Below are 27755 nucleotides of genomic sequence, written 5' to 3'. Positions count from 1 at the left end.
AGCTCTGCTCCTTGTTTCTGCCGTGGCACCCCTGGGCCTTGGCTGCAGGGTTTAGCTCTTTTGCTCTTGACCTTGGAGTTCCCTAGGCCCTTGACCTGAGTCCATCCTTTCTTTCTTCCTGCTCCTAGCTGCCCTTGGAAAACATCTGCTTTGGTGCCCAGGGCCCCGGAACCCAGCTCACCAAGATCCTGGTCTGCCTGACCTCACCCACTCTCAGAGTTCCTGGGCACCCTCAACCTCCTTTCTTTGCTCTCCCTCCAAATCAGCCAGTCTCTCCTGACCTTTCCTGCTGGAACCTAACCTCAAGGTCAGCCTGCTCTCTCTGGTTCTCCTGGGCTCTGAAAGAGCAAATCCTCTTTCCCTTTAGTTCAGCAAGGCAAGGTTACAACATTTCAGAAAGAACTTCTTAAGTAGGAAGTGAATGGAAAAACTAACCTGAAAAACGAAAAGGAAAACACAGTCCCCTCGAAATGGACTCATTTATAAAGTTCAGATTTCCTGTCCTGAACTAGAAAAAGTCTAGCCAGATTGGCTGGCAAGCAGGCCAGGGAATCCTGCCCATGAACACTCCCCTTGTTCACTTTTCTTTTTACTCCCTTCTCCCACATGCTCCTTCTTCTCCCCTCTAAGGAGAGAGGCTGAAGCTGGGTGCTGAGGAAACTGAAGGGTCTTCTTCTGGCAGAGGAGTCCTTCCTACATCACAGAGGCCACAGGCAGAGGAGGAGGAGGTCAGGATAGGGTGTGGGAGAATATGTATAAAGAGCTTCCATATGTGCCAGGCACTGTTCTAAGCACTTTCTTTATATTGACTAATTTAATCTTTATGACAATTCATAACACAGGTATTATCATTATCCCACCTTACTGATGCAGAATCCAAGGCACAGAGAGGTAAGTGACTCGCCTGGGGTGGCCCACCTGGGAAATGGCAAAGCCAGGCTGTGAACCGAGAGGCCATGGTCCCAGGTACACGCCCTCCTCAGCTTTCTTTCAGGCACTCAAGGGCAAATACTTCGCTTCCCTCCTCCTCTTTCCACCCCAGCCTGGCAAAACCCATGCCAGCCCCAACACCTACTCTCCTGCTCATATCTCTGGCCATGCCAGGGAAAGCCAAGGAGGGTGGGGAGGAGGGAAGGGAGGACTCTGCGGCCTTCTCCACCAGCCCTCACCAAACGGTCCGAAGGAAGAAGCCCCTCCAGAAAGAGACTGAGCCCCAGACCCCGAGCCCCATGGAGAAGGGGACTTACTCGTCTGGTGGCGACTGTGGTGCCGGCGGCAACTGTGGTGCGGGCGGCGACTGTGGTGCTGGCAGCTGTGCTCTGGCCAAGGTGCCCTCTCCAGCTGCACTGCTCCTGCGCAGGTTGGGTGAACGCTCGGCCCAGCGTCGAGGTGCCAGCCTGGAGTTCTGGGGGTCAAATTCCTCGTCAGGAATGACCTCCTCACAGCGGGCTCCACGGAAACCAGAGCGGCAGACACAGAGCTGAGGGCGGCTGCAGGAGCCCCGGTTCTGGCACGGCGGCTGGCAAACGGCTGAGGACACAGGGAGAGAGGTGACAGCAGTGGCCATAGGGTGCTGAGACCACAGCTGCCCACACCCTCCCGTCAGAAGGACCCTCCTGAGTGCTGCCAACCCTGTCGCTCAAGCAGGACGCCACTCTCCTGGCCTCAGCGGGCTCCCTGACCCATGTCTCTCCCACCTCCATCCACAGACCCCCAGGACATGTTCACCTCTGATCTTTGGACAACCAAAAACTATATGGCCAGTTGCAGAGTGGCTCACAACACCGTGTCCCGCAGAACACCCTGAAAAGGAAGTGCACTACCTGACACTGTGTCTATACTGAAATGTTCACTCCCATCAGATTGGAAGCCCCCTGAGGACAGACAGCGGCTCCGGAACTTAGAATAGGGACTGCCACAGAGTAGATTCTCAGTAAACATGGAGCGAATGAATGAATGAATGAGTCTCTTTTGTGGGAAAGGGCCCAACACTGGCCTGAAATTCAAGCGGTTTGAGTTGCTGGGGTTTTCCTGTCACTTGTGAGCTATATGGTCTTGACTTCACTGAGCCTCTATTTGCACCTAAATCATGGGGGGGTGAACTAAGGAGGTTGGAGGACTCTAAGGGTCCTTCAAAGGCATCTTCAGCTCGACAGTCTCTCCTCTCCTTCCCATTGTTCTTCATCTCCCGCCCTCCTTAGCAAGGCAGAACTCCCGACTGCGGCCAGAGAAAGCACGGTGGCCAGAAAACAGCTGCCGGTACCACAGCCGCTGCCGGTACCACAGCCGCTGCCGGCCAGGTAAGTGCCCCACTCTGTGGGGCGTCTGTTCAGGGCTCAGGCTCTCTCTGGATTCTGCCTCCTGGGCTGTGGGTCTAGCCGGAGGCAAGGTGGAGCTGAAACCAGGCCCTCCTCCCGGTTAGCCCTATGCAGCATTAGCCACCATCTCCCCAGGCTGACTCCTCTCTTCACTGTCCTTCATCCCCTTGCAAAGTCCAGAGCCACATCCCATGATTAATGGCCAAGGGAACATTCCACGCAGAGGCACACACTGGGATACAGAGTCCTGCCCCTCCTCCGCCAGGACCTCCACTGGGGAACACGTGTGAGCCCCGGAAGCATGGTCTGGCTCACACTGCACCCTCGAAACCCAATGCCTCATCTATCTGTCGCTCATTCATTCAACAAATAGCTGTTGAGCCCTAGTGAATGCCAGGCACTGCTGGGACAAAGTCCTTGTCCGTCTGCGGCTTGCGGTCGAGTAAAGGACACCAACAGGAAGCAAGAAAACAATAGCATGATGTGGCCTCAGGCAGTTTCAAGGGCTGTGAAGACAACCCAGGTGATGCAGGGGTCCAGGCCCAACCAGGAGACTCAGATGGGGAGGCCAGGGCACCTCTCTGAAGAGACAGATGGGAGCATGCAAAGGAAATGAACCCCCAAAGACCCGGGCAGTCTCCCAAGCAGAGGGTGAGGCGAAGACCAGGCTCTGGAGGCTGGAAGGAACGTGGCGTACTTGAGGAGCCGCCAGAGACCCAGGGAGGCCAGGGTCTGGTGGCGGAGGGGGTGTAGGCAAGGTCAGTGAGGAAGAGGAGGCAGATACACAGACCCTGTCATCTCAGGGATCCTAAGTGCACCTGTGAAACTACCAGGCACAGCTACCCAGATCAGGTGGCTGGGTTTTGTGAGCTGAACTCTCCTTTCTGAGAAGAGTACCAGAATCCAAACCAGGGACTGGCCGGGATAAACACCTCCAAAATTCCACCTGGCCCATGTCACAGAGACCTTCAATGGCTCCCTGATGTCTTCAGGATTCAAGTCCATAGACAAGCACTGAAGACCCTCCTGGTCTCGTCCCCTCTAACATTGCTCTAAGCCAACATGCTCCAGCCGAGCTGGCCTGCTGGCTGTGGCCCCAGGTAGCCTCTGCTGCATCTTCTCTCTGTCTTTGCATGTGCTATGTCCTCTCTTCTTTCCCACTTGCTCTCCATTTACCTGGCTCCTACTGTTCCCTCAAGACACACTTCCCCATGCTGGACACCCACCTCTCAGCAGCTGCTCCCTCCTTCAATTAACAAGAAAAACACTTGTTGTGTTTGCCATTCACTGGGCATGCCCTGCATACTGCCATTAGTTTTTGTTGTTGTTTTTGTTTTTTGGGTTTTTTTTTTTGAGATGGAGTTTCACTCTTGTTGTCCAGGCTGGATGCAATGGCACCATCTCAGCTCACCACAACCTCTGCCTCCCGGGTCCAAGTGACTCTCCTGCCTCAGCCTCCCGAGTAGCTGGGATTACAGGCGCCCGCCACCATGCCCTGCTGATTTTGTTTTTAGTAGAGACGAGGTTTCTCCATGTTGGTCAGGCTGGTCTGAAACTCCCGACCTCAGGTGATCCACCCGCCTCGGCCTCCCAAATTGCTGTGATTACAGGCGTGAGCCACTGCGCGAGGCTGCTGCTATTAGTTTTTTTTTATGCATGTGTCTCAATTTCCTGACTCACATAGTCAGTCCCTTGAAGTGTAGTGACTGTCTCTTACACCTCTTTGTATCTTTAGCTCCTAACATATGCCTAACAATAACACGATTATTATTATTTTTATTATGGCGGCTACTATCTGATGAGTGTGACAATAGGCCTGGCACCATGCTCTGCATACACACCCTCACTGAAGCCTCTCAACAACTCTATGCAGCAGGTGTGACTATGATTCCCATTTTACAGATAATGCTGCTGAAGCTCAGAGAGGTTAAGAGACTTGCCTGAGGTCACCCAGCTAGTTAATGGTGGAGCCAGGATTCAAATCCAGTTCTGTGTGACTGAGAAGCCCAGGCTCTTTCCACCCCCACTGACTCCCAGAAGGGTGGGCATGGTTCTTCCTCTTCCTCTCTACTATCTCTGAGCCTTGGCCCAGAGCTGATAAGGAAACAAAGTGGATCTGTTGGCTTCAAGTCAGCCACCGCACCCTTGAGAACTCTGCCCTGAGAAACTGCACATCCCAATTGGCCTTGACAGTGGAGACCCCAGGACCACACACCCTTCCAAAGTCCACACAGAATTTTTAAATAATGATGGAGGATGTATGTCAGCTCATGGGCTTATCCAATGAGCATTCGTAGAGCACTCACCAGGTGTGAAGCTTGTGATAGTGTCTCCAGCACACTGTCTGACACGGAAAGTAGAACACACAGGTTATATGACAAGTGCTATGTCAGCTGGACCCTCTAACCCAGGCTGAGGCAGGGACTAGGGAAAGTCAGGGAAGACTTCTTGGAGGAGGTGATGCTGACCAGAGACACAAAGGATGAATAAATTGGACATTGTGCACCAAAGGCACTCAAGACCAGTCTATCAGCAGAGAGTGTGGGAAATAACAGGTTTTAATAGCATTCCAACCACAAGTTGGGCTCTGAGGCCAGAGCATTTTTCTTCGTGCCCAGGCACCTCTTCCTGGCAGGCTCCAGGCCTCTAGGTAAAACCATGTCAGAGAATTGTAATCCAGAGCACTTCCCCAAACACAAACTGCCACCACAGCAGGATTTTGGCCTGGCCACTCCTCCATCTGCCCAAGCATACTTAGTCCCCACCTGACCACCTGCCAGGCCCGTCACCACCACCACTGGAAACATGGTCAGCTGGGGCCAGCCCAGCAGCCGCGCCAGTGCTAGTGAACATGGAGGAAGCAGATGTGCCCAGGGCAGGTCTCAGCCTTGGGGTTTTTTTAGGGAGGCAATAGAATGGGAAGGCCTGAGTGATTTCTCACATGGACCCACACCTCTCTGCCACAGAGACCCAAAGCCTGGCGTGGGTGAGAGGAAGGTCATGCAGCTTCCACCTCTGAGTGTGTGGTCCTTGCCCCGAGGATGGCCTTTGGAAAACAGTCTAGCTTCCATCCTTCCCCTCCTGAGCCCTGAGAACAGCCCATCCTTCACATTAACAATAAGATCCTTCATACAAATGGCCAACAAATATATGAAAAAATGTTCAACAACACTCATCATCAGGGAAATGCAAATTAAAACCACAATGAGATACCACCTTATCCCAGCCAGAATGGCCATTACTAAAAAGTCACAAAACAATTGATGTTGGCACAGACATGGTGAAAAGGGAACACTTATACACTGCTGGTGGGAATGTAAATTAGTACCACCCCTATGGAAAACAGTATGGAGATTTCTCAAAGAACCAAAAGTAGGTCAACCATTCAATCCAGCAATCCCACTACTGAGTAAAGGCAAAGAAGTCATTCTATCAAAAAGACACCCGCACATATATGTTTATCGCAGCACAATTCACGATTGCAAAGATATGGAATCAACTTAAGTGCCCATCAACCAATGAGTGGATAAAGAAAATGTGGTGAAACCCTATCTCTACTAAAAATACAAAAAATTAACCAGGTGTGGCGGCAGGTGCCCGTAATCCCAGCTACTCGGGAGGCTGAGGCAGGAGAATCACTTGAACCTAGGAGTGAGCCGAGATGGTGCTACTGCACTCCAGCCTGGGCGACAGAGTGAGACTCCGCCTCAAAAAAAGAAAAAGAAAAGAAAAAGAAAATGTGATATATATACACCATGGAATATTACTCAGTCATAGAAAAGAATGAAATAATATCCTTTTGCAGCAACTTAGATGGAGCTGGAGGCCATTATTCTAAGTGAAGTAGCTCAGGAATGGAAAACCAAATACATGTCATCACTTACAAGTGGCAGCTAAGCTATGGGTATGAAAAGGCATACAGAGTGATACAATGGACTTTAGAGACTCAGAAGGGAAAGAGTGGGAAGGGTTGTGGAATAAAAAACTACATATTGGGTAAAATGTACACTACTCCGGTGATGGGTGCACTAAAATTTTAGACTTCACCACTAAATTTATCCATGTAACCAAAAACCATTTGTACTCCAAAAGCTATTGAAATTAAATACATATATAAAATAAGATCTTTCACTGTCTAGAAATCCAAGACCCCAAACCCTGTGAGCCAAGCCCCTATGGCTCACCACGACTCACTTAGCTCTGGTTCTGCCTCGCTTGCTAATACATTCCGAAAACATTTAGTGAGCACCTTATCTTGATCAGACTGGGTGCCGAGCGCAGAAAGGTGAACAAGACTGGGCCCTGCAGAGGAGGAAGCCCTGGCCAGTGGGGGTTCCCACATTCCTAGAAACCATTTTTCAAGCAAGGAATTAGGTCGTCAGTGAGGGTTAGGGCTGGCAAACTTAGGTTGGTACAATGAACAAACAGCTCATGGGAAATGAGTGGTTAGGGGCAACTGTGGAAATGGCATTTAGTATATAATAGCCTAGTAAATCAAGTTCTAAAAGGCTTCCAAACCAGCCAGACGTGTTGGTGGGAAAAATCTCCTCAGGCAGGTAACCCTTCTGAATTAACCATGTAGGATGCTGTGCAGAGGCCCGATCTGCTGAGGCAGAGCCTCCAACAAGTTTCAGGTTTTTGGAGGTTTAGAACCAGCTCTCGCCGGCTTCACTCGCATCCTCTCTTGTTTTCACAAGTCTCAGCAACATGCCTGGAACTACCTGGCTTCCTCACGGAAATCAAGCATTGTGTTTGAGCTGAGTGTTTGCATTACGGGATTGGAGTATGTAGAGTCCTCTCCTCTCTCTCCACTCCCCCAAAAGTCACCCCTAAATGGTCCATGATGGTGGCTTCCAGTGCCTGTCTATGAATGGGACTGTTCTGACAGTTTCTACTGGTCTGCCATAAAGTCAGGAAAAGAAACACTTTCCTGGGTTGTTTCTTTTTCATAGGCTATATTTTTCCCATCTAAAGAGTGTCTTTTGAGATGATGTCTTTTCTACATTTTTGGAGTTAAAATGTTCTTTTTAATTAAAGGTGATGACAAGTGGTAATTAGTTTTGTTTTTTGTTTTTTCCTGATGGCTTCACTTGGAGAAATGAAAAGCTGGCCACCGTATGCTGGTACTTAAGATATTTTTGGAAACATTACTGGTGCATGAAGGCCAGTGACCATTTGGGAGGGAGCGGCAGTCGTGGTGGTGTGTCCTTTTGTTTAAAGGAGACTGAAGTGAAACATTCCTATGCCAAATGAGCACGATTTCAAAACTTAAATATCCAAAAGGAAATTGGCCATCTCAGAATCTCCAGTGGCAGAGGCTATTGCTTAGAGCAAAGAAGGAAATGCTGAGGTTCCAGGAGAGGCAGTTCCATGCGGTGCTGTGGGAATTTTAAGAGAGAAAACCTCCATCCACGGTGGGCCAGCGAGTCTTCATGTTTTGCCCTTGGAGTTTGATGCCTCCAATTTTTCCTCAACAGTAGAGATCCTAGAGGCGGGTGCAGTGGCTCACGTCTGTAATCCCAGCACTTTAGGAGGCTGAGGCTGGAGGACTGCCTCAGTCCAAGGGTTCCCCAGCCTGGGCAACATAGTGGGACCCCATATCTACAAAAAAACTTTAAAAATTAGCTGGGTGTGATGGCGCACACCTCTAGTCTTAGCTACTTGTGAGGCTGAGGTGGGAGGGATCGCTTGGGCTCAGGAATTTGAGGCTGCAGTGAGCCATGATGGCGCCACTGCACTCCAGCCTGGGCAACAGACCAGGCCTTATACTTGAGAAATCAACCTAGTATGGTTATGTGGTTCTAATGAATCTCCACTTGATTATTGGTCCGTTTATCAAGCATGATACCGCGATGTCCACATTTAGTCTCCGGGAGTTGATCTGCAGAAGACGGAATACTCCCCAGCCCCTGGGACAGTACCCTCAGACAACCGAAGACTACACTGTGACGAAGCCTCCTCATGCTCGCTTGCCAATGCCAGTCTTTAGCCATTCATAATTTGGGCTCCTCCGGGACCCTTTCTTTTCCACACCCCCGGCCCGCTCTTCACTGAGCATTAGAGAGGTGGAAAGTCCCAGCTTAGGGTATTCAGCTCTGTGGAGTCAGCAGGACGCCAAAAGAGGAAGAAAACTCCTGAAATTGCTTTAAAAGCAAGAAATAAAAGGCATTGTTCCCCTAATCCCCCCATGTTCCTAGCTGAGACCCTTCTCCCTTCACTCCACCCCAGAATAGTCAACAGAGGTTTGCTCAGATTTTCCACACAAAACGCCTACTTTTGGGAAGGGACCAAACTCAGAATGGGCAGGCCTGGGAGAGATTCTAGAAACAGCCCCCCCGCCCCCCACTCCAACCACCTGATGCAGGTTGCTCCTACCATCTGCTCAGAGCCCCTGCTCATTAGCTACTGGGTAGTAGCAAGAACACGGGGTAGGGGGCAGGAGGATTGGTTTGGTTTGACCCCAGCTCTGCTACATCTCAGCTGCATGACCTTGGACACATGCCATCTCGCTGAGATGTCTCCACCAGTGTGCCAGTGGCCTCGTCCACAATATGGGGCTGATAATTCCTGCTTCAAAGAGCTGTTGTGAGTCTCAGCTGAGCACCTGGACGTGGGTGTACTTTGTACTCTCTAAAGCTGTGCTGTTCAAAGAGTCTCACACTGTAGCCACGAACTGTATGTGGTTATTTAAATTTAAATGGATTCAGATTAAATAAAATTTAAAATTCAGTTCCTTCAGTCTCACAAGCCATATTTCAAGTGCTCGATACCCACATGTGGCTCACAGCTACCACACTGGACAGCAAGATATAGAACATTTCCATCATCACAGGAAGTTCCACTGGCCAGCACAGCAAAGCCGAAAACAACAACAAAACAAACCACTCCCCCGGAGGCAAGATGGCCTCTGAGCTTCTTGGCTATTATGACCCTTTCCCCAGGAAAGGGCAATGTCAACTCAGGCCCGCAGGAAAAAAATCCAATCTAGCTTACAGGGTTGCTGTAAGGATTAACAATTAACAATATGAAGTGCTTAGAATGGTACCTGGCCCACAGTAAGAGCCATTGAGTTCATATCATTCATCCCCAAAACCAACTCTTATAGACTGTTAGGCCCATTTTATGGACGAGGCCTTGTGGCTAGAAAAGGGCCAGTCACTTGCCCCAGGACACAAAGCTGGGACTCAAATACGTCTCTGGGGATCAGGCCCGGGTTACAGAGATGAACAACTAAGGACTGTGGTGCTGGGTGGGGACTGCTTTCCAGGTGTCAAATATAGCCAGGCCCCTCGCCACTGCCACCCTACCCCCCAGGCAAGGCGTTTGTCATCAGCTCTCTCTCCTGGGCCCCAGAGACACCTTCTCCCTCCATCTATGACCCGTTAGATAGAGGAGGCACCAACTTCAGGGTGGGCCCCTCCAGCCTCTCCCTTCCTCAGTGGCTTCCAGTGCCACCCGCTCTGGTCTGGGGGAGGAACTTCAATTCCAGACTCTGGGCCCAGCCCCCCACTCCTGACGCTCAGCTGCTTCCCAGGTTAAACCTCCATTTTCCCTAAAATTTGTGCCAGTGGGATGCTAAGACCCTATCCACTGAGCCACCCGATCCCCTCCTCAGGCCAGGGCTCTGTCCCCTTTCACAGCTAGAGGACTTCGAAGACGGGACAGTTTGCACCTCATCCACAGTATTTACCTCAGACCCCCCTGGGCATCTGACTTTCGACCCACACCTGGAGACCTCAGTTTGCCCCTGGAATCTGCCTACTGGGGGGTCCACCTGTGGCCCTGAGCTGTTTCTCCACAACCTTGACTTTTGGTTTCCACAGGAAGGAGAGGGACCCTGATGTCAGAGATCCCCTAGCCCAGGGAATCCCTGTCTGGCTCACACGCAACCTCGGAATCCACCCTCGGAATCCACCTCAGAATCGCTCTCTCCACTCTCAAGCTCTGCCCAGAGGCTGTGTCTCCCAGGCCCTGACTGAGGGCCCGAGCCCCCAGGCTGTGGGAGAAGTCAGGGCCTCAGGGGCTCACCCAGCTCCCACACAGCTGTGCCGGGGCCACGGTTCAGGACGGCTGGAAACTGCACTGGGGCTCCGGGGCCGGCCAAGTGCCCAGCTCCAAAATAGCAGTTGTGTTCGCATAAAAGCTCCTAATGAGAGAAAGATGCCGTTCTTGGCCCCTCACTTGCTCTCTGCAGACACTGTCTGGCAGACCAAGCGGGCCTCTACCGTTTGGCGGCTGGAGGGGAGGAAGGGGAGGTGTGAGTCAGACCTTGGCCCCCAGCCCTTCAGCATGGACCGCCCTGTTAATTGCATTAACAAATGCTGCAACGCTGGGCCAGGTGGGGGCCGGGGAGCTGCGGGGCCAGGGGCTGGGGCAGAGAGCAGCCCCAATCCCACTGGCTCCAGCAGGCATGAGGAGGAAGACTCTGGGCCCGGCTCACGGCCCAGGGCTGGGAGGCCTAGGCTCCTCTCCAGCTGCTGCCCCAAAGCAGAGAAGAGTTGCCTGTCCATTCCCACAGTCCCAAGGCTTGTCTGGGAGGAAGCCTCAGTGCCAGAGGGGCGCCAGAGGGGCCCCAGAGGTGAGACAGGCTGGGGGGGGTCCCTGGGGATGAGTCTTTTCCAGAGAAGCAGCTTCCAGGGGAGACAGTTCTAGGCTGGAGTGGAGCCAGCCACCCTCCCACAACAGCACCAGCCCTGAGCCCAGGCCCAGGATGGTTGGGAAGGATGAGAACACCACCCCAAACACTGACAAATCAGAGAGGCCAGGGCAGGGGCATGAAGCACAGTGTGGCCCTGCAGTCGGAGACTCATGTTTGAGTTCTGACTGTGGGACCTCACCTGGGGCCAGTTTCATCACCTCTGTGAGCCTCAGTGTTCTTCTCTAGAAAATAGTAATGCATTCAAACACACCATTTGCCAGGATGGCAAACAAGACAGACTGTCCTTTTGGGGCTTACAATTTAGTCAGAGGGACTGTCACTCAATAGGTAAACAAAGAAGTGGAGCAGGATAGGTGTGGTGGCTCATGCCTGTAATCCCAGCACTTCGGGAGGCCGAGGCAGGCGGATCACCTGAGGTCAGGAGTTCAAGACCAGTCTGGCCAACATGATGAAACATCTCTACAAAAATACAAAAATTAGTCAAAACGTCTCTACAAAAATACAAAAATTAGTCAGGCGTACTAGCACACACCTGTAATCCCAGCTACTTGAGAGGCTGAGGGAGGAGAACTGCTCAAACCTGGGAGGCCGAGGTTACAGTGAGCCGAGATTGTGCCACTGCACTCCAGCCTGGGTGACAGAGCCAGACTCTGTTTCAAAAATAAATAAATAAATAAATATAAAAAACAAAGAAGTGGAACAGAACTTGGTACGTGAGGGATGGAGGAGACAGTCGAGGGCCCAAGATCCAGAACAAGGCCAGTGGGGGCCACTCAAGCAAGAGTGGCCAGGGCAGCCCCTCTGAGGAGGACACCTCAAAACAGAGACTGGGTAGATGACAAGGGCCAGCCGCACAGAGAGATGATGGGGAGCAGACACAGAGGCAGCAGCGTGTGCACCGGCCTAGAGGCCAGCGGCCCAGGCTGCACTCGGTGAGCTGGGTGAGTGCGGAGATGCCGCTGCAGGAAGGTTCAGGTGGGATGTGTTGAGGGCAGCAGGGAGAGTGGGCAGCAGGCTGCAGTGTCACCCAGGAGAGCTGTGACAGGGCCCTGGCCCAGAGAGGCAGCCGGGAAGCAGGCAGGTCCACGAGGGACTGAGGAAGTAAAACAAACAGGGCTTGGTAATGGGTTGATGTCAAAGCCTGAGTGAGAGGAAGGTGTCCCTGTAGCCCCTAGGTGGCTGGCTCAAGCAGTCAGGTCGATGGGGGTGCCAGTTAACACAGTGAGTAAGACCTGCACGGGGGAGTTAGCTCAGAGGAAGGGAAGTCACGAGTTCATTTTAGACAAGTTGGGATGAGGATGTCTGGGAGGCATCAAGCGCAGATGCTGAGCAGGCAGCAGACGCGAAAGACTGAAGGTCAGACGAGAGGCCTGGCAGAGGATTCACGTGAATCTGGGCGTTATCGGCCCAGAGACGATGTTTACATCCGTGAGAAGGCAGCAGATCGTTCCGGGAGCAATGCAAAGACAAAAAAAGAAGAAGACCCCAGACTAAGTCTTGGGAAACCCACGGTTTAGTAGTGAGCAGAGGAGAAGCAGCAGCCAGGGACACAGGAGGGGACTAGGACAGAGAACACCATGAGGGTTTGAAGGAAGATGGCAGCGTTCGGCACATCCAGGCACAGTGAGCCCCAGGCATTACTGTTAGTATTGCATGTCAATTGTCGGGCACAGTGCCTCCTGGCACTCAATACCCAGGGGTGCTTCATGCTCCGCTTGGCTCCTATGGCCCCCCTCTTTGGGGTGAGGGATTTGGAAGGTCTGGGGAAAGTCCTGGGGAAGCCCGACATTAAGACATCAGGTAGAGAGGGAGAAGCCAGCAAAGGAGACTGAGAAGAGGCAGCTGGGGATGGAGGGAGGAAACTGCCAACCAGCCATGCCATCATTTCCCCACTCAGCTCTTTGATAAACGGTCCCAAGCATGTACAAAGGACACATGTGTGGAGAGAGGGCCAGGCACTCCACTGGTGTCAGCAGGACACAGCACCTGGCTTCAGGAAGCTCCCAGTCAAGGACATCTCCTAATCACCTCGTTGGACAAAGAGCCTCAGGGAAACCTGCTCCCCAGGAAGGGTACCCCCATGCAGGGGTAAGAAATGGACAGGGTCTCTTGATGAGAGTGCACCCTACATATCAGCTGGGTTCCACTGAGGTCATATAATTATTCCCCTTCGCCACCTCCCACCTTCCTCTCCACCACTCCCTGCCAACTTCGGAGGCCCCACTGGATGGTTCATCTGGAGATGAGACTTTCCTGGCTCCTGGCTCCTGGCAGGTGCTAACCAGTCAGTGAAGATGAAAATCCTACCCTTGCCCTTACTCCTTTTCCTAAGACTTGTTAAGCATTTCCCACAGCAAGGTGCTGCGCTCACCGCTTTACATGTATTACCTCACATAAACATCTCATTCTTATAACTACACTGGGTACTACTCTTGTCCCCATCTGACATATGGGGAAACTGAGGCAGAACCATCAACAACTTGCCCAAGATCACCATGCTAGTAAGTGATGGAGCAAGGGTTTGAACTCAGGGAGTATGACTCCAAAGCTGGGGCTCTTAGCCACCTTGCCACAGTCTTCCACTTTGGGATGTGGTTGGCATGAATGGGGCAAATTGGCTCCCTCAGGGAAGCCAAGGAGGAGCTCAGATCAGGAGAGACAGGGTTCTCGTAGGACTGAGATGGAGACTTGGGGAAATGCCATTCCATTGCCCACGTGATACATGCAGAGAAATGTTCAGGCCCACTCCAGTATCTCCATCCCCAGAATCCCCTGAACACCGTGGGGAGTTTCTGGAAGGGCTGATAGAACTTGGGCAGCAGAAAGGGCTCTCTCAGCACAGGGCTGGGATAGGCCCTGTATTATTCAGTATATACTTATGGACCCTTTACCTTGTACCCAGTGTGCTGCCTGCTGAGAGTGGTGAGACACAGTCCCTGCCCTCAAAATCAAGGCCAAACATGTATAGAGTGCATCGCACATGCCAGGCCTTGAACTAAACATCTGACCTAAGTGACCTCGTTTGTTCCTTACCACTCTGGGAGACAGGGCCCAATGTTCATCCCAGTTTACAGAAGAGGAAACCGAGACACAAAGACTTTAAGCAGCCTACCCATAGCCCCTCAGCCACGTGGTGGAGCTGAGAGCTGACATTTAAACCTAGGCAGTCCAGCGCGGTCTCCTGATCTAGCATTAAAATACCAGCTAAACTTAGCCTGCGCCAGGCTGTCTACACACATTTACTCATTTATCAGAAAGCCCAGAGCTAAGCCCTTGCACTCTGGAGCCAGGCTACCTGGATTCATGTCTGGGCTCTGATGAGTCTCAGCAGCATGACTCGGACAGAAAGCCAACCTCATTTGTAAATGGGGATAAAAATCCAATCTAGCTTATAGGGTTGTTGTGAGGATTAAAAATTAACAATATGAAGCGCTTAGAATGGTACCTGGCGCACAGTAAGAGCTATCGAGTTTGTATCATTCATCCCCAAAACCAACTCTATATAGACGGTTATGCCCATTTTATGGACGAGGCCCTGTGGCTAGAAAAGGGCCAGTCACTTGCCCCAGGACACAGAGCTGGGACTCAAACACATCTCCAGGGATCTGGTGCCAGAATCCAAAGTACATGCTCTTAATCTCAAGCCTTGCTGCTGGGGGCAGGAGTGGGAGAGTAACTTGCCTGCCCCCTCCTCGACAGCTGCAGGGATTCTCTTCTGTCCTCCCCAAAGCAGCCCCAGCCCCTGTGCATCCAGGCTGAGATAAAATGAGAAGTCTAGGGAGTATTCAAATCCCCTTCCCCAGTTGGGGTGGGGTTGGGCGGGAGCCAGTCTGGGAAGAATGGACAGTCTTCCAAAAGCTGCAACTATAAACAGGACACTGTCACTCCACACCCTCCAGTTCTTCGCCTCTGCTGGGCAGGGCCCAGCAGGCCGCAGTCAGCTGCCTCCACAAATACATAAACACGTAAGTCCCGAGAGAGAGCTGGCAAAGCTACAGAAGGAAAGGCAGATACCAAGACTACAGGACGAGACGGCGGCCCAGCTCTAGCCCCCGCCAAGGTGGAAGGAGGGGCTGGGCTTCCAGCAATGGGCACCTGCAGAACAGGGCGGAAGGAGGGCAGGCCCAGGAGATGGACTGGTGTGTGACAGTGACCTGGGATTGATTCTGCCAGAGGCAAGAGAGGGCAACTGAGCAGAAGCCAGCACTCCCTGAGCATGGGCAGTGGGTTGGGCCCACAGATATCTGGGAGAGACTGAGTCTCCCCGTGGTTCTGGCACTAGACCTTACTCTTGGCAGTGGGGGATGTCAGCCCCCATCTCTCACCGGCCCAGGAAGGCATCCCTTCATGTGTGAAACTGCTAGGACAGAATCATGAACATCCCCCGACATTGGCAGTCTCTGCCTCAGCCAGGAGGGCAGCTGTTGGGAGGGGAGAGGGAGGTGCGGAGCCACAGGGGTGGGGGAGAGCCAGCTGACGGGGTGTGGAGCCAAGAGCCCCACCTTCTGCGGAGCTCTGGATGAAGCCATCCAGTGCCAACACCCCACCGCCCGCCTGCATGGTTCCCATTAGGCTTATTAGCAGCCAAATAGCAACAAGCAAACAGCACAGGGACCAGTTAATGAGCATACAGCCCTGCCGCGGGCAAGCCAACTTCAAGTGGGAGAGGCTGTTGCCCACTGGCAACCCCCTCCAGGAGAGCTGCTGGCCTGCGTGCCTGGGTCAGGGTGGGTGACCGGGGGCAGCAGGGTGAGACAGCCAGGGAGAGAAATACCAGGGGAGAAGGTACTGGCAGCATCCTACCTCAGCATCCTGGCGCAGCACCCACTGGGGCACAAGGATGCCCCTACACACATGCACTGGTACTGTAACAGTATGCAAACTCACTCAACCTTGGGTTTCTAGGGTTGAAACTCCAGTTTGGCAGAGAATAATGCTGGAACATCACTAGCAAGTTAGGAAACCGAGAACCTCCAGGGCTGGAGGGCCCAAGTGAGACCTATGCCCAGACCCCTCAGGCAGTTGGGGAAAAGCCGACCCCCTACGAAGCCACCTGCTGCAGCTTCAGCTCAAACCTCAGCAACATTCTCCACCGGCCAGTGCTGCCTCCCAGCAAAGGCTAAGCTCTCTCAAACATACCAACCCTCTTCCCCACCTCCAAGTCCCAATCCCTCCTGCCCAGGCCTCCTGAGTCCTGGAAGGCCCTGCTACTCAAAGTGTGGTCCCTGGGCCAGCAGTGTCAGCGTTCCTGGGAGCTGGTTAGAAACACAGAATATCCGCCCCACCCCAGATCTGCTGAATCAGAATCTTCTCTTTGATGTGATTCCCAGACGGTTGGGGGAACATTCAAGTTTGAGGAGGGCCCCCAAGGCAGATCTTCCTATGACTGATCCCCAACTCTGCTCGGTGATTTTTGACCACACCTAGAATCACCTGGGATGCTGTTAAAAAAATAACAGTGCCAGGCCCCAGCCCCAGAGCTTCTGCTTAGCATAAAGCCACCTGGCTGCCCACATCCCTGGCTTCTCTACCCAGAGGAGTTGCTCAGAGCTGATTTTGAGTCTCAGGTTCTTTTCCAATAAGCTGTGTGGCCTTGAGCAAGTCACCACCTCTCTGAGGCTCACTTTCTTCTTCTTTAAAACTACGAGGCGCTGGGCGTGGTGGCTCACACCTGTAAGCCCAGCACTTTGGGAGGGTGAGGTGGGAGGATCACTTGAGGCCAGGAGTTCTAGACCAGCCTAGCCAACATGGTAAAACCTTGTCTCTACAGAAAACAAATAAATAAATAAATAAAATAAAAATAAATAATGAGGGACAAGTGTTTCTCCCCCACCAGTGCACCTGACCACTGAGGGCCTGACCTCTGAGAGCCCCCAGGCATCTAGGTTCCCTGAAAAGGAAAGGGTGTTTAAGCAGATCTGCTTTGCTTTTTGTTTTTGAGTTTTTGGCTCTGGTTCTGTTATTTGGAGGTCCTAGGAGGGACCCAAGATTCTGCCTGAGCTGCATCTTCAAACAGGCAGAGGGTCAGGGCCATGAGGCCTGAGGCAGAAGCCAAGAGCTTGGTGAACCCACATCTCCAGCCTCGCAGGAATGGGAGCAACCCCATCGCACGCCATCAAGTGGGGTGTTAGGACAACCACATTATCGTACGTTATCATAGAACAACGTATGATGTTCCCAGATGACGGCATCCATCATGCTGGGAACATCATACGTTTTTTCACACACCTGGACTATTAACTGTGAAGCCCTCCTACCGAGAAGGGCCTGGGGCTGGTCCTTGAAGGAAGGGAGCTGTTGAGACTGAGGTTTTGCAGCCAGGCTTGGGACTGGCAGAGGCAGGGGCAGTCACCTGAAGGATAGTCAGGTGGAGTTCCTGGGGAGCTGATGTGGACCCAAGAGGGGCCTGTGGGAGGAAGGAGAAAGATCCAAGGGGCTCCCTCAAACTCCCATATCTGCTATGGTCTGTGGGGATTCCACACTCTGGAATGCCCAGGCCTCGCTGGTGTCGGGAGTGAATGAAGCCCAGGAGATTGGAGCCTGGAGTTCTGGGGTCAGTCTGCCCGGGTCCAGCCCGAGCCCAGCACTTGCAGCAACGGAGCTTGGCCGTGTTTCCCAAGCAACCTGAGCCTCAGCTTCCTCATGTGTAAGCCACGATGATAAGCATACACCTACTTCATAAGATGATTGACAGGTCGAACTAAGATAATGCATGTGAAGAGCTTACTGCAGTGTGGGGCACTAGTACATACTCAGTTGTTAGCTAATAGTAGCAGTAGCAGTGACAGCAATAGTACCATCACCTCCAGTTCACAGACGCAGGAAGTGAGGCCCAGAAATGAAGGTAAGATACCTGGCAGCAGGGTACAGGTATTAAGAAGAGGGACCCTGGAGTCAGGTTGTCTGGATTCAAATCCTAGCTCTGCACTTCCTGACTACATGACCTTGGACAAGTTACCTGATTGTGCTTCAGGTTCCGCATCCACCCGCCACAGAGGATGTTTAAAGTGTACCCTGCACAAAGTGAGTGCTATGAAGGTACTGACTCTTGTTGTTAATGCTTCTGATACCATCAGTGGAAGAGGCTCAGGTGTGGAGGCTCTAGCTCTTCCCAACTCACTCCTTGGTTTCCACAAAATAAGATGGCTTTTCTCTCCTTCGAGCCAGACTGCCAGGCATCAGAGCAGTCCAAGGGGAGACGGCTCCAGGCATGGGTCAGAGTGTCATCTGACCATCCTGGTAGAGTGGCTAACAGAGGCCAAGGCCATTGGGACAGGGGCCAGGGCAGAGGTGGATTATCATCACATGCTACATGAATGGTGCCCTTGGAAATGTGGGATGCAGAGGCTCTGGGCCAACCATGTTCTGCAGAACACAGGTGCATGCAGGCTCCTGAGACCCTGCCGGCAGTGTGAGTGGGGCCAACACAGTAGGACAGCAGGAGGGAATGCAGGAAGCTTTGAAAATACAAGCAGTGATTTGATTTGAGAAGCTGTGTCCAGCTGGAGGCATATTTTTTTTCTTTTTGAGAAGGAGTCTCGCTCTGTCGCCCAGTCTGGAGTGCAGTGGTGCGATCTTGGCTCACTGCAAACTCTGCCTCCCAGGTTCAAGCGATTCTCCTGCCTCAGCCTCCCGAGTAGCTGGGATTACAGGCGCCCACCACCACGCCTGGCTAATTTTGTATTTTTAGAAGAGACAGGGTTTTGCCATCTTGACCAGGCTGGTCTCCAACTCTTGACCTCAAGTGATCCACCCACCTTGGCCTCCCAAAGTACTGGGATTACAGGCGTGAGCCACCGCTCCCAGCCCCAGCTGGAGGCATTTTTAAACCTCCTCCCTTCCACTGGATATTGCCTCCACTTTAAGGAGGGGCTGCATCTTCAGGACGCAGACTAGGAAAGATGCTTCTGCTCCAGGTTCTGGAGTCCCTAAGCTTGACCTGCTCCGGGAGTAGGGTGGGGAATGGCACTCCACGTTTGATACAGCGGAGTGTCTGCTACTGGTGGAGGCACTCACGTTTGATACAGTGGTTGGTACTGTTTGCTGTTGTCCATCCTGGGCAGCACTGTCCCCCGCAGACGTTCCTCCTGTGGGGTCACCAAAACAGAGTCAACACAAGGATGCTCAGAGCTGGGGACTATTCACAGCCCCTCCAACAGTTACAGGCAGGGCTTGGAGGAACACAGAGAAGCTGGGAAGGCTGTCCCTATTCTACATGCAAATCTAAGATTGAATCCTGACTCTGCTATTCTTTGCACATCCCTGGAAAACCTCACACTCTCCATCTGTACAATGGAGATAACAATAGCTGCTTAACTGGGTTGTTATGATGGTTAAATGAGGTGAGAATATTTAACATCTGACATAAAGAAGGCAGTCCACTGGGGCAACAATGACAGTGATCCTAAAGCTAATAAACAAGCCGGTTCAGAGAGGTTCAGTGACTTGCCAATTCCACACAGCAGGTAAGCGCCAGAGCCTGATTCAAACCTGGGTTGGCCCAACTCTAAGCCATGCTCCAACTCTACATTACCTCTCACCAAAAAAAACCAAAAACAAACAAACAAACAAAAAACACCATGGTCCTTGCCCTACAAATGCTGACGATCCAGCGGAAGCTGGAAGACACACATAAAACAGTCTCAAGGTCATACGAGGTGTTACCTGCCAACGAATGCACACTGAGGAGTCTCAGCCCCCGGCAGTCTGGTGCGTGGGAAGGCTGAGCCCTGAGTGGGCACTGAAGGAACAGGGCTCTAGAATGCCTGGTTAAGAGGTGCTTATGAGGTGGCAAGCTAGTAGGAGGATGGGGCTGGGGATGTGGGTTAAGCTGCCTCTGCACAATTTTTATTTGGAGGCACAATTTTTATTTGAGAGGCAAACAGGACTTACTCTGTAGGGAAATAGTGTTCTTCCCTCGGCTACTCTTTTTTTTTTTTTTTTTTTTTTTTGAGTCTCACTATATCTCCCAGGCTGGAGTGCAATGGCTCATGGCAACCTCGGTCCTGCCACCATGCCTGGCTAATTTTAAAAATATTCTTAATAGAGATGGGGTTTCACCATGTTGGCCAGGGTGGTCTCAAACTCCTAACCTTAGGTGATCCGCCCACCTTGGCCTCCCAAAGTGCTGGGATTATAGGTGTGAGCCACTGTGCCCAGCCCTTCAGCTACTCCTTGATGTTGGCTCTGAGGGCATCCCCATGAGATGCTGACCTACAGTGCTGGGGCACTCACTCAGCTCCCCAAACTTTGCTTCCAGGTGTCTGGCGCACTCCAGCAGCACCAGCAGTTTCCACCTGGCCCTGACTCTACAGCTAAAGACCCACATGCCCAGACCAGGGCGTCTCCCTAGAAGGACTTCTCCTAGAGGTCTCTAGGGAGCAACTCCTTGGCAGGCTGGGCCGGGCTCTGGCTTCCATCCTTATCATCGGAAATCATCACCGGCACTGGAACTGGAGGGTAAGAGGGGAGGGAGAAGTGCAGAGGCTGGACAGGCGAAGGACAGAGCAGGGCGGCTGCTCCTGTGATCTCTGCGGCCAGCATGGTGACATCTGGTCCCACTTAGGAGTTTGTTTGACATTTGAGTGGACCCCAAAGCTTATGTGGTTTTTGGAGTCTTACGAGGAATTCAAAATAAATTCCTGCAGCTTGAAAAAGCGGAGGCCCATTCCTGGCCCTTTGGCCCAAAGTTGTGGGCACTGCCTCCCTCCCAGGGAGCTCCCAGAATGTCTCACCAGCCAAGAGTTGTGCCACTCGGGCCACCTCAAATCCTCTCTGGGCGACCACCTTTAGCAGCTTCCTGGCTGCATCAAGGCCCATGTCACGGGGGTCGGGGAAAGCACTGCTTGTCAGACCCAGAGTTTCTGGGGGTGCGCCCCAGTGGAAGGGGAAACTACGTACCCACTTGTATGTCACCACCCCTTGTGGTGGTGACAAGACCTCTCGTGGGGCTAGGCGGACTCTGAGAGGAAACAGATTCTGTGCCCTGGGAATTTTCTAAGAATTAGGGCCTGTGGGAACCCAGACAGCATGGACGGAGCCTGCCTGGCTGGGAGGTCATGGCATGGAGCCCAGCCCAAGGAGGCCCCCTGAGCCAGCCGTCACCCCAGCTGCCCTCAGGATGGCTTTGCAGCTGACTGTGGGAGGGCAGGGGCCAGCCCTGCTTTGCCTGCCCAGAGTAGGCCCTAAGGGATGTAGGGCCACGTGATGATTGGCCAGAATCAAAGGTTGTCAGGCAGAGCGGCCAGGCTGGGGCTGGTAGGGCACTCAAGAGAGATTCAGGTCCCCAAGGAGAGACTCTGAGGATCCCTACAGGCCAATATTAAAGCTTTGGGTGCAGGCCCAGGGAGGTGACCAGCTGGGAATTGTCAGTTCAGTGGGCTCTGGCTAGCAGAGAACAAATGAGCCTGAACAGCTGGGATGTACAATTCAATCGCTCTGACTCCCTAGAAGGTACCTCTCAGAGATCATCTGAGTCCAGTCTTCCAGTTGACACCACTCAGCACACATTAGCCCCGTATCCAGCATCACTGTAGGGAACACATCTGGCTAGCAGTCTGGGAGAGCTGCTATTCCACCTGGGCCAAATCTGATCACACTAGCCCTTTGTTAAAAACTTCCCACAGCTCTCCACCGGCCTCTATAAGGCCCCCTGGCACCCAGGTGCCTACTTGCCTGTGCGGTCTAATTGCCCCCATCACCCCCACCTTGTCTCCACAGCCATCCACAGCCAAGGCTTTGCTCCTCCAAGGATACAAGGTTTGTTGCTCCCCAGTTGCCCTATGGATTTCACTTTGATGCCTTTGCCTGGGCTGCTCTCTCTGCCTAGAATGCCTTCCCTCTCTGGTCTACTGATTGAAATCCTTTGCATACTTCAAGACTTGCAGATCAGATATTACCTTCTTTGTATAAAACCTCCCCTGGGCCAGGCAAGGTGGCTCACACCTGTAATCCCAGCACTTTAGGAGTCTGAGGCAGGCAGATCACGAGGTCAGGAAATCGAGACCATCCTGGCCAACACAGTGAAATCCCGTCTCTACTAAAAATTAGCTGGGCATGGTGGTAAGCACCTGTAGTCCCAGCTACTCACTCGGGAGGTTGAGGCAGGAGAATTGCTTGAACCCAGAGGCAGAGGTTGCGGTGAGCAGAAATTGTGCCACTGCACTACAGTCTGGCGACGGAGAGAGACTCCGTCTCAAAAAACAAAACAAAACAAAAAAATCCACCTCCTCCGACATCTACCCAGCCTTCCCTCATTCTCCATCTGCATCTGCTAGGATCATTTAGTACTGCCTGTCTCAGGTCATTGGTTGTATCTCGGTCTTGGGTATCTCGAGGTTTCTTTCTTATTTCTCCTTGTGCCTCTAGAGTCTAACACAGTGCCCAACACGTGGTATACAATTGATACTTCTTTGTTTCATTTAATCTGGAGTTTCACAAAAAGTGGGATGAGCCACACTGAGGGTAGGAAAGGCATTTTAGGTTTACAGATCACAACATTCAACAATCTGAGTTACATGGTGAGAAAGTCATTCTCTTTTTGGTGATCCTTCTAACCTAATTATGCAGTGAAAAAGGCCACGTCCTCCCCTCAACACACGCTAGTCCCCCTTCCAATAGAGGGAACTTGCCACAGAGCTGAGCTTCCTAAGATAATGAATGATGTCTGACTAGAACTTAAGAACATTTCGTTTTCATTTCAATTTTCCTACAGTTACCTTCTCTTTATAACAAGTGGTACTGCTTTCAACTTATGATAATGATACAAAGTTTCCTTTCAGTTATGAATTTATTTATGGAGAAAAATGAGTCAAGCACTGTCTGTAATAGCAAAAAAATGTAATTCATCTAAATGTCCAAAAACAGGAGGATGGATAAACTGTGGTAATATTCAGACAAAGGAATAATATACAACAGTGAAAATGAATAAACTTGGGTTAATTATATTAACATGGTTAAATCTCAAAAATATAATGAGGAGGCCGGGCGCGGTGGCTCACGCTTGTAATCCCAGCACTTTGGGAGGCCGAGGCGGGAGGATCACGAGGTCAGGAGATCGAGACCACGGTGAAACCCCGTCTCTACTAAAAATATAAAAAATTAGCCGGGCGTGGTGGCAGGCACCTGTAGTCCCAGCTACTCGAAGAGGCTGAGGCAGGAGAATGGCGTGAACCCGGGAGGCGGAGCTTGCAGTGAGCCGAGATTGCGCCACTGCACTCCAGCCTGGGCGACAGAGAGAGACTCCGTCTCAAAAAAAAAAAAAATAATGAGGAGGGGAAAAACAAATTGCAGAAGAATAATGAAATATGGTATCACTTATCTAAGCTTAAAATATGCAAAACAACATTGTATATTTTGTGGATACATGTATCTATAGTAATACTGTAAAAACATCTATTGGAATTAATTAAATTCAGGGTAGTGGTTAACTCTGGGGAGGGAGGGAGGCAAATTTATAGAGGAAATTTCAACTAAAAAACTGGAATCAAAATATGCCAAAATATTAAGGTTTGATAAAACTAGACTATAAGTAATATTATTTTCAATATCTTTTAGTGCATTTATAAAACTTCATAATATACTTTAAAACAGATGAAACACAAAATCCTGTTATTTTAACAGAATATAAAGTTAAAGAAAAATAATAACAGAACAAGAGGGAAAGGTAGAGAAAAATATTATACAGGTGGTGTGCTGTGAGGCTGGTTCAAAAACCCTGTAGAGGCCAGGCATGGTGGCTCACACCTGTAATCCCAGCACTTTGGGAGGCCAAGGCGGGTGTAGTGCTTAAGCTCAGGAGTTTGAGACCAACCTGGCCAACATGGCGAAACCCCATGTCTACTAAAAATACAAAAAATTAGCCGGGTGTGGTGACACGCGCCCATAATCCCAGTTACTCGGGAGGCTGAGGCACGAGAATCGCTTGAGCCTCGGGGGTGGAGGTTGCAGTGAACCGAAATCATGTCACTCCAGCCTGGGTGACAGGGCAAGAGACTCTATCTCAAAAAAAAAAAAAAAAAAAAAAAAAAAAAGAAAAAGAAAAAAAGAAAGAAAGAATAAAGAAAAGAAAAGAAATGAAATGAAAAAGAAACCCTGTAGACTGTAAATTTCATTTGTGTAGGGACGGTGTTCACTCTGGTCACTGCTGTATCCCAGATACCTAGCATCGAGCCTGGCACAAACTTAATAAGTCTTTATTATGTGCAATAAATCTTTTCTACATTGAAAGTTCCATGGGGACAGAGTCTGCCTGTCTTGGTCACTGCTATATCCTCAGGATCCAGTATAGGGCCTGGGTATAGAAGTCCTTCCAAAATATTTGTTGAATGAATGAGGAAGCTCCAGTAGCAGTGGTGCAGTTCCAAGATTCACCAGCAGGTGGCACTTGGTCCCTGGCTGTCTGCAGCTCACAAGGCAATGAATGGCCAACCTGATCAGCCTGACTAGAAGCCATTAGCCAGAATGGACCAGGGTGGAGGAAGAGAATAAACAAGATGACCCCTCAGGTCCTCCCCAGCTGACATGGAGTGGCTGACTGGAGTGTCAGGGAACCCACTCTTTATCAAAGCTGCAGAAGACAATGTGGGGGAGGAGCCTGACCAGTGTGTCATGTGATGTGTGCACCTGTGTACAGCAGGTGGCACCCAGCCCATGTCTTCACATGCCTGTTCACATCCACCAGCCTTGTTGTGGTGACAATTTGCTTTATTTCATGACTTCTAATAGTGCACCCTCCAGCCCCCATGCTCCACTTCCCCACCTTCCCCCGCACCTCACCTGGACCTAAATGTCTGCAGTACAAGCTCCTCCCTGCTCCAGCCCAAGCTATATCTCTGGGTTCCCCTACACCAGAGCTGCAGTGCCACCCCTGGGCCAGTGCCAACAGTAAAAAGCCCTTGTCCTTGGGCAGTGCTACACCTGCACGCCACCCTCACCTCCAGGCCCCCCTCTGCCACCTCCCCTCTGCTTCCCCACATGCTGCCCACAGAGCCCCAGGGGCCCCAGGTCACAGGTCCCCTCTACTCAGCTCTTCAGCTACAGCTGCCCCACTCCTTTGCACTTAACAGGAAACTTCCAGTACTAGAAAGCATCTGTTCATTTCTTCAACGTGATATTAAGTAATTGGGTTGCTCTCCCAGCAGGAACAATGCCTTGGACTCTGGGCCTCCATCCCCTTTCCCATGCTCTGCACGCAGGATCCTTGGAAGCATGCATTCACTTGCACAGATCAGGAAAGGAAAACGCTGAAACACAGCAGGTGCTTTCTACTAATACTTGTTGAATGATCCTATGTGTAAGCGACTTGGCAGTGCATAGGTCTACTGTCTGCCTGCTTGAAGCTGGGCCTTCCATGGGCAGCAGGGAGTTCATCCACTCATTCAACAGATACCTAGAGAACACCAACCAGTGCAGGCACTACTCTAGGCACAAGAGACACAGAAATGGACACAACGAAGTCCCTGTTTGCATAGAGCTTGCATTAGCGTGGGCTGGGAGGCCAGGCCATAAACACATAAATAGGAATAGAACATATCAGATAGAATAAGTACTATGAAGAAACATAACGCAGGGTGAAGGGAGAAAGAGGATGGGGCAGGGGTGGCCAAATGCCACTCTGAGCAGAAATCTGAGAGACAGAGCATGAATCCTGCTGAAATATGAGAAGAGCGCTCCAGCCAAGGAAAACAGAGAGCGCCAAGGCTGTGAAGCGCAAGTCCTTGGAGTAGGACTCGGGGTACAAGCGTCTTTCATGCTGTTCCCCAGGACTAAACCCAACTGGCAAATCGGACCCAGGCAAAGAGAGGCTGCCAAAGCCCTTTCCAGACTTCCCGATGCTGCCCCTACCCAGCCCCTCACTGCCCAGGGCTCAGTGCCCTCCATTCCAGAGGCACCTGTCATACCCAGGCAAGGTGGAGGGCGCCCGCAGCCATGATGATCCGATTGGCGATGGGGATTACTGGGGCGTCTTCTCACTCTGCGACGGCGCCCGCGGCAGGCAGGGGGTGGTGCCCAGGGGGAGGAAAAAAGTAAATTGCAGGGTTGTGGGGTGGCTTAGCCCTGCAACGCGCGCAAGTCGCGCTTACACCTAGATGCACGAGAGCACACTGATCCAATTCTCCACGCGCCCACTGTGTCGCAACTTCATCGGGACACGCTTCCCGCCCAAAGTGCCCAGAGCTCACGCCCACGCCCGCATCCAGCCCTCAGCGTGCGCAGGCCGACCCACGCCCCACGACACTTGTCCCGACGCAACAGCTTCGCTGCCAGCTCCCCTCCTGGAGACGCATCTACCTTCTCTCCATGGGGCCCCCGACACCTCCGCCCACCCGCGCCCTGAGCCGGCTCAACCTCCCCTGGGCCTCAAGAGCCTGGAGCGCCCACCCCACCGCCCTCTCCGCGCTGCCTCTCGGATCCCGGCAGCGCTGCAAGCGTCTAAAAGAGCTCGTTAGTTGCAGGCAAGAGGAGCGCGGGCGAGTGGAGAGCCGCCTTGCGAAAGGATTTAACGTCGGGGCTCCGGGCGAGTTGGTAAGAAAGGATGAGGATGATGATCTATCTTTGCCTTCAACTCTTCGAAAGCGGATCAAATCTTCCAGTCCCGACTTTGGAACCTCGGGGCTGTTTCCCGAAGTACTAAAGACAGAGGGACGAGGACATGAGGGCGGCACCCTCTCCTCTCGCCTGCACGCCCCTCCACAAATGAGCCCTGGCTCCCCTCTGCACCCTCCAAACTCCCCTCTCCCATGCTCACCCCGTGAGCCGCCCTCGTGGCGGGGTTGGGGGCGCAGCCCCAGACCGCTGTGGGGTCTCCAGGCGTGGGAGAGCCGGCGCGGCCCGGGCCCGGGGTGCTGGTTGCTGCTGGCCCAGGGGAGTGCTTCTCCGGGTCTGCGCAGGTGGCTGGACACGCCGCGACTGCTGCGCGCGGGACGGCCTCCTGGCCTCCGCCTCGGTGGGCCTCCTGGGGCTCCCCCAGCCCGGCTGGGCCCGCTCCACGGGCTGCAAGCCCGCGACAGGCGCGTCCTGCTCCCGGAATAGACTGTACACCTTGGCTGCAGCCGCTGCCGGGTAGCTGCCCCCAGGGCGCCGGAGTCGATTCGCGTCTCCGCCAGACGGCTCGTTTCTCCCTACGGGGTCCCTTTGGGCATGACCCGCGCCCACGAACAGAGCCAGGGTGAGCGGCAGGAAGCCTCTCCAGGGGTTCCGCAGGGCGCGCCCCGGGCTGCGGGCTTTGGTCCGCGGCCTCATGGCGCGGGGCGGCTGCAGAGTGGTGCGCGCGGGCACCGCGAAGAGCTTTGTGGTCGGCGCGCTGGACGCCCGCGGGCTGTTCTCCCGGCCCCGCCCGGCGGCCCGCTTCTCTGAGTCTAGGGGGCCCTGAAGCGGCCGACTGGGGGCCCGGCTTTCGGCGGAACGAGGGCTGCGCGCCCCAAGCCTCGAGTCCGCGCTCCTACTCCAGCTGGGCTCGCACTGCTGCTGCACCTTCGCGCCTCCTCACCGTGCCTGCAGCCGTCTGAAGGGGACCCGGACGGTTTTATTTTTGGAAACCTCCCCCGGCTTTTTCGTCTCTTTTATCCACACCAGGCCCCCTCCGCGGAGAGACAGCTCAGCCCCCTCATTACGGGAGAGGGAGCGAGGAATTCCAGCAACACCCACTTTGGCACCGGGAAGCAAGCGGGCGGCGAGGGGGATTAACCCGTGCGGAGCAGGGGGCGGCGCGGGGCTGACCCGGACGCTGGTCGGGTAGATGGCGCCTGCCACGACCGGGACACCGGGCCGCCTTTCTC

At 52.7% G+C, this 27755-nt stretch overlaps 1 protein-coding gene across 5 annotated transcripts in view; it reads right to left on the bottom strand.

Moving 5' to 3' along the window:
• Positions 1–27755, bottom strand: part of LTBP2 (latent transforming growth factor beta binding protein 2) — a 115867-nt gene that overhangs the window by 85245 nt on the left and 2867 nt on the right. For 3 of the 5 annotated variants that reach the window (XM_055288805.1, XM_055288807.1, XM_063644074.1), the window contains exons 1-3: positions 26726–27247; positions 18994–19064; positions 1248–1530 (exon numbers count right to left, since the gene is read on the bottom strand). In XM_055288805.1, the coding sequence (XP_055144780.1) occupies positions 1248–1530; positions 18994–19064; positions 26726–27219 (848 nt within the window). In that variant the 5' untranslated portion in view covers positions 27220–27247. Of the gene's footprint in view, positions 1–1247; positions 1531–18993; positions 19065–26725; positions 27248–27755 lie in introns of those variants that run through there. The other 2 variants (XM_055288806.1, XM_063644073.1) reach the window with 2 other exon arrangements.

Source organism: Symphalangus syndactylus, chromosome 8 (assembly GCF_028878055.3).
Source record: "Symphalangus syndactylus isolate Jambi chromosome 8, NHGRI_mSymSyn1-v2.1_pri, whole genome shotgun sequence".
Lineage (NCBI taxonomy): Eukaryota > Metazoa > Chordata > Mammalia > Primates > Hylobatidae > Symphalangus > Symphalangus syndactylus.
This window is presented reverse-complemented; position numbering and strand designations above follow the sequence as displayed.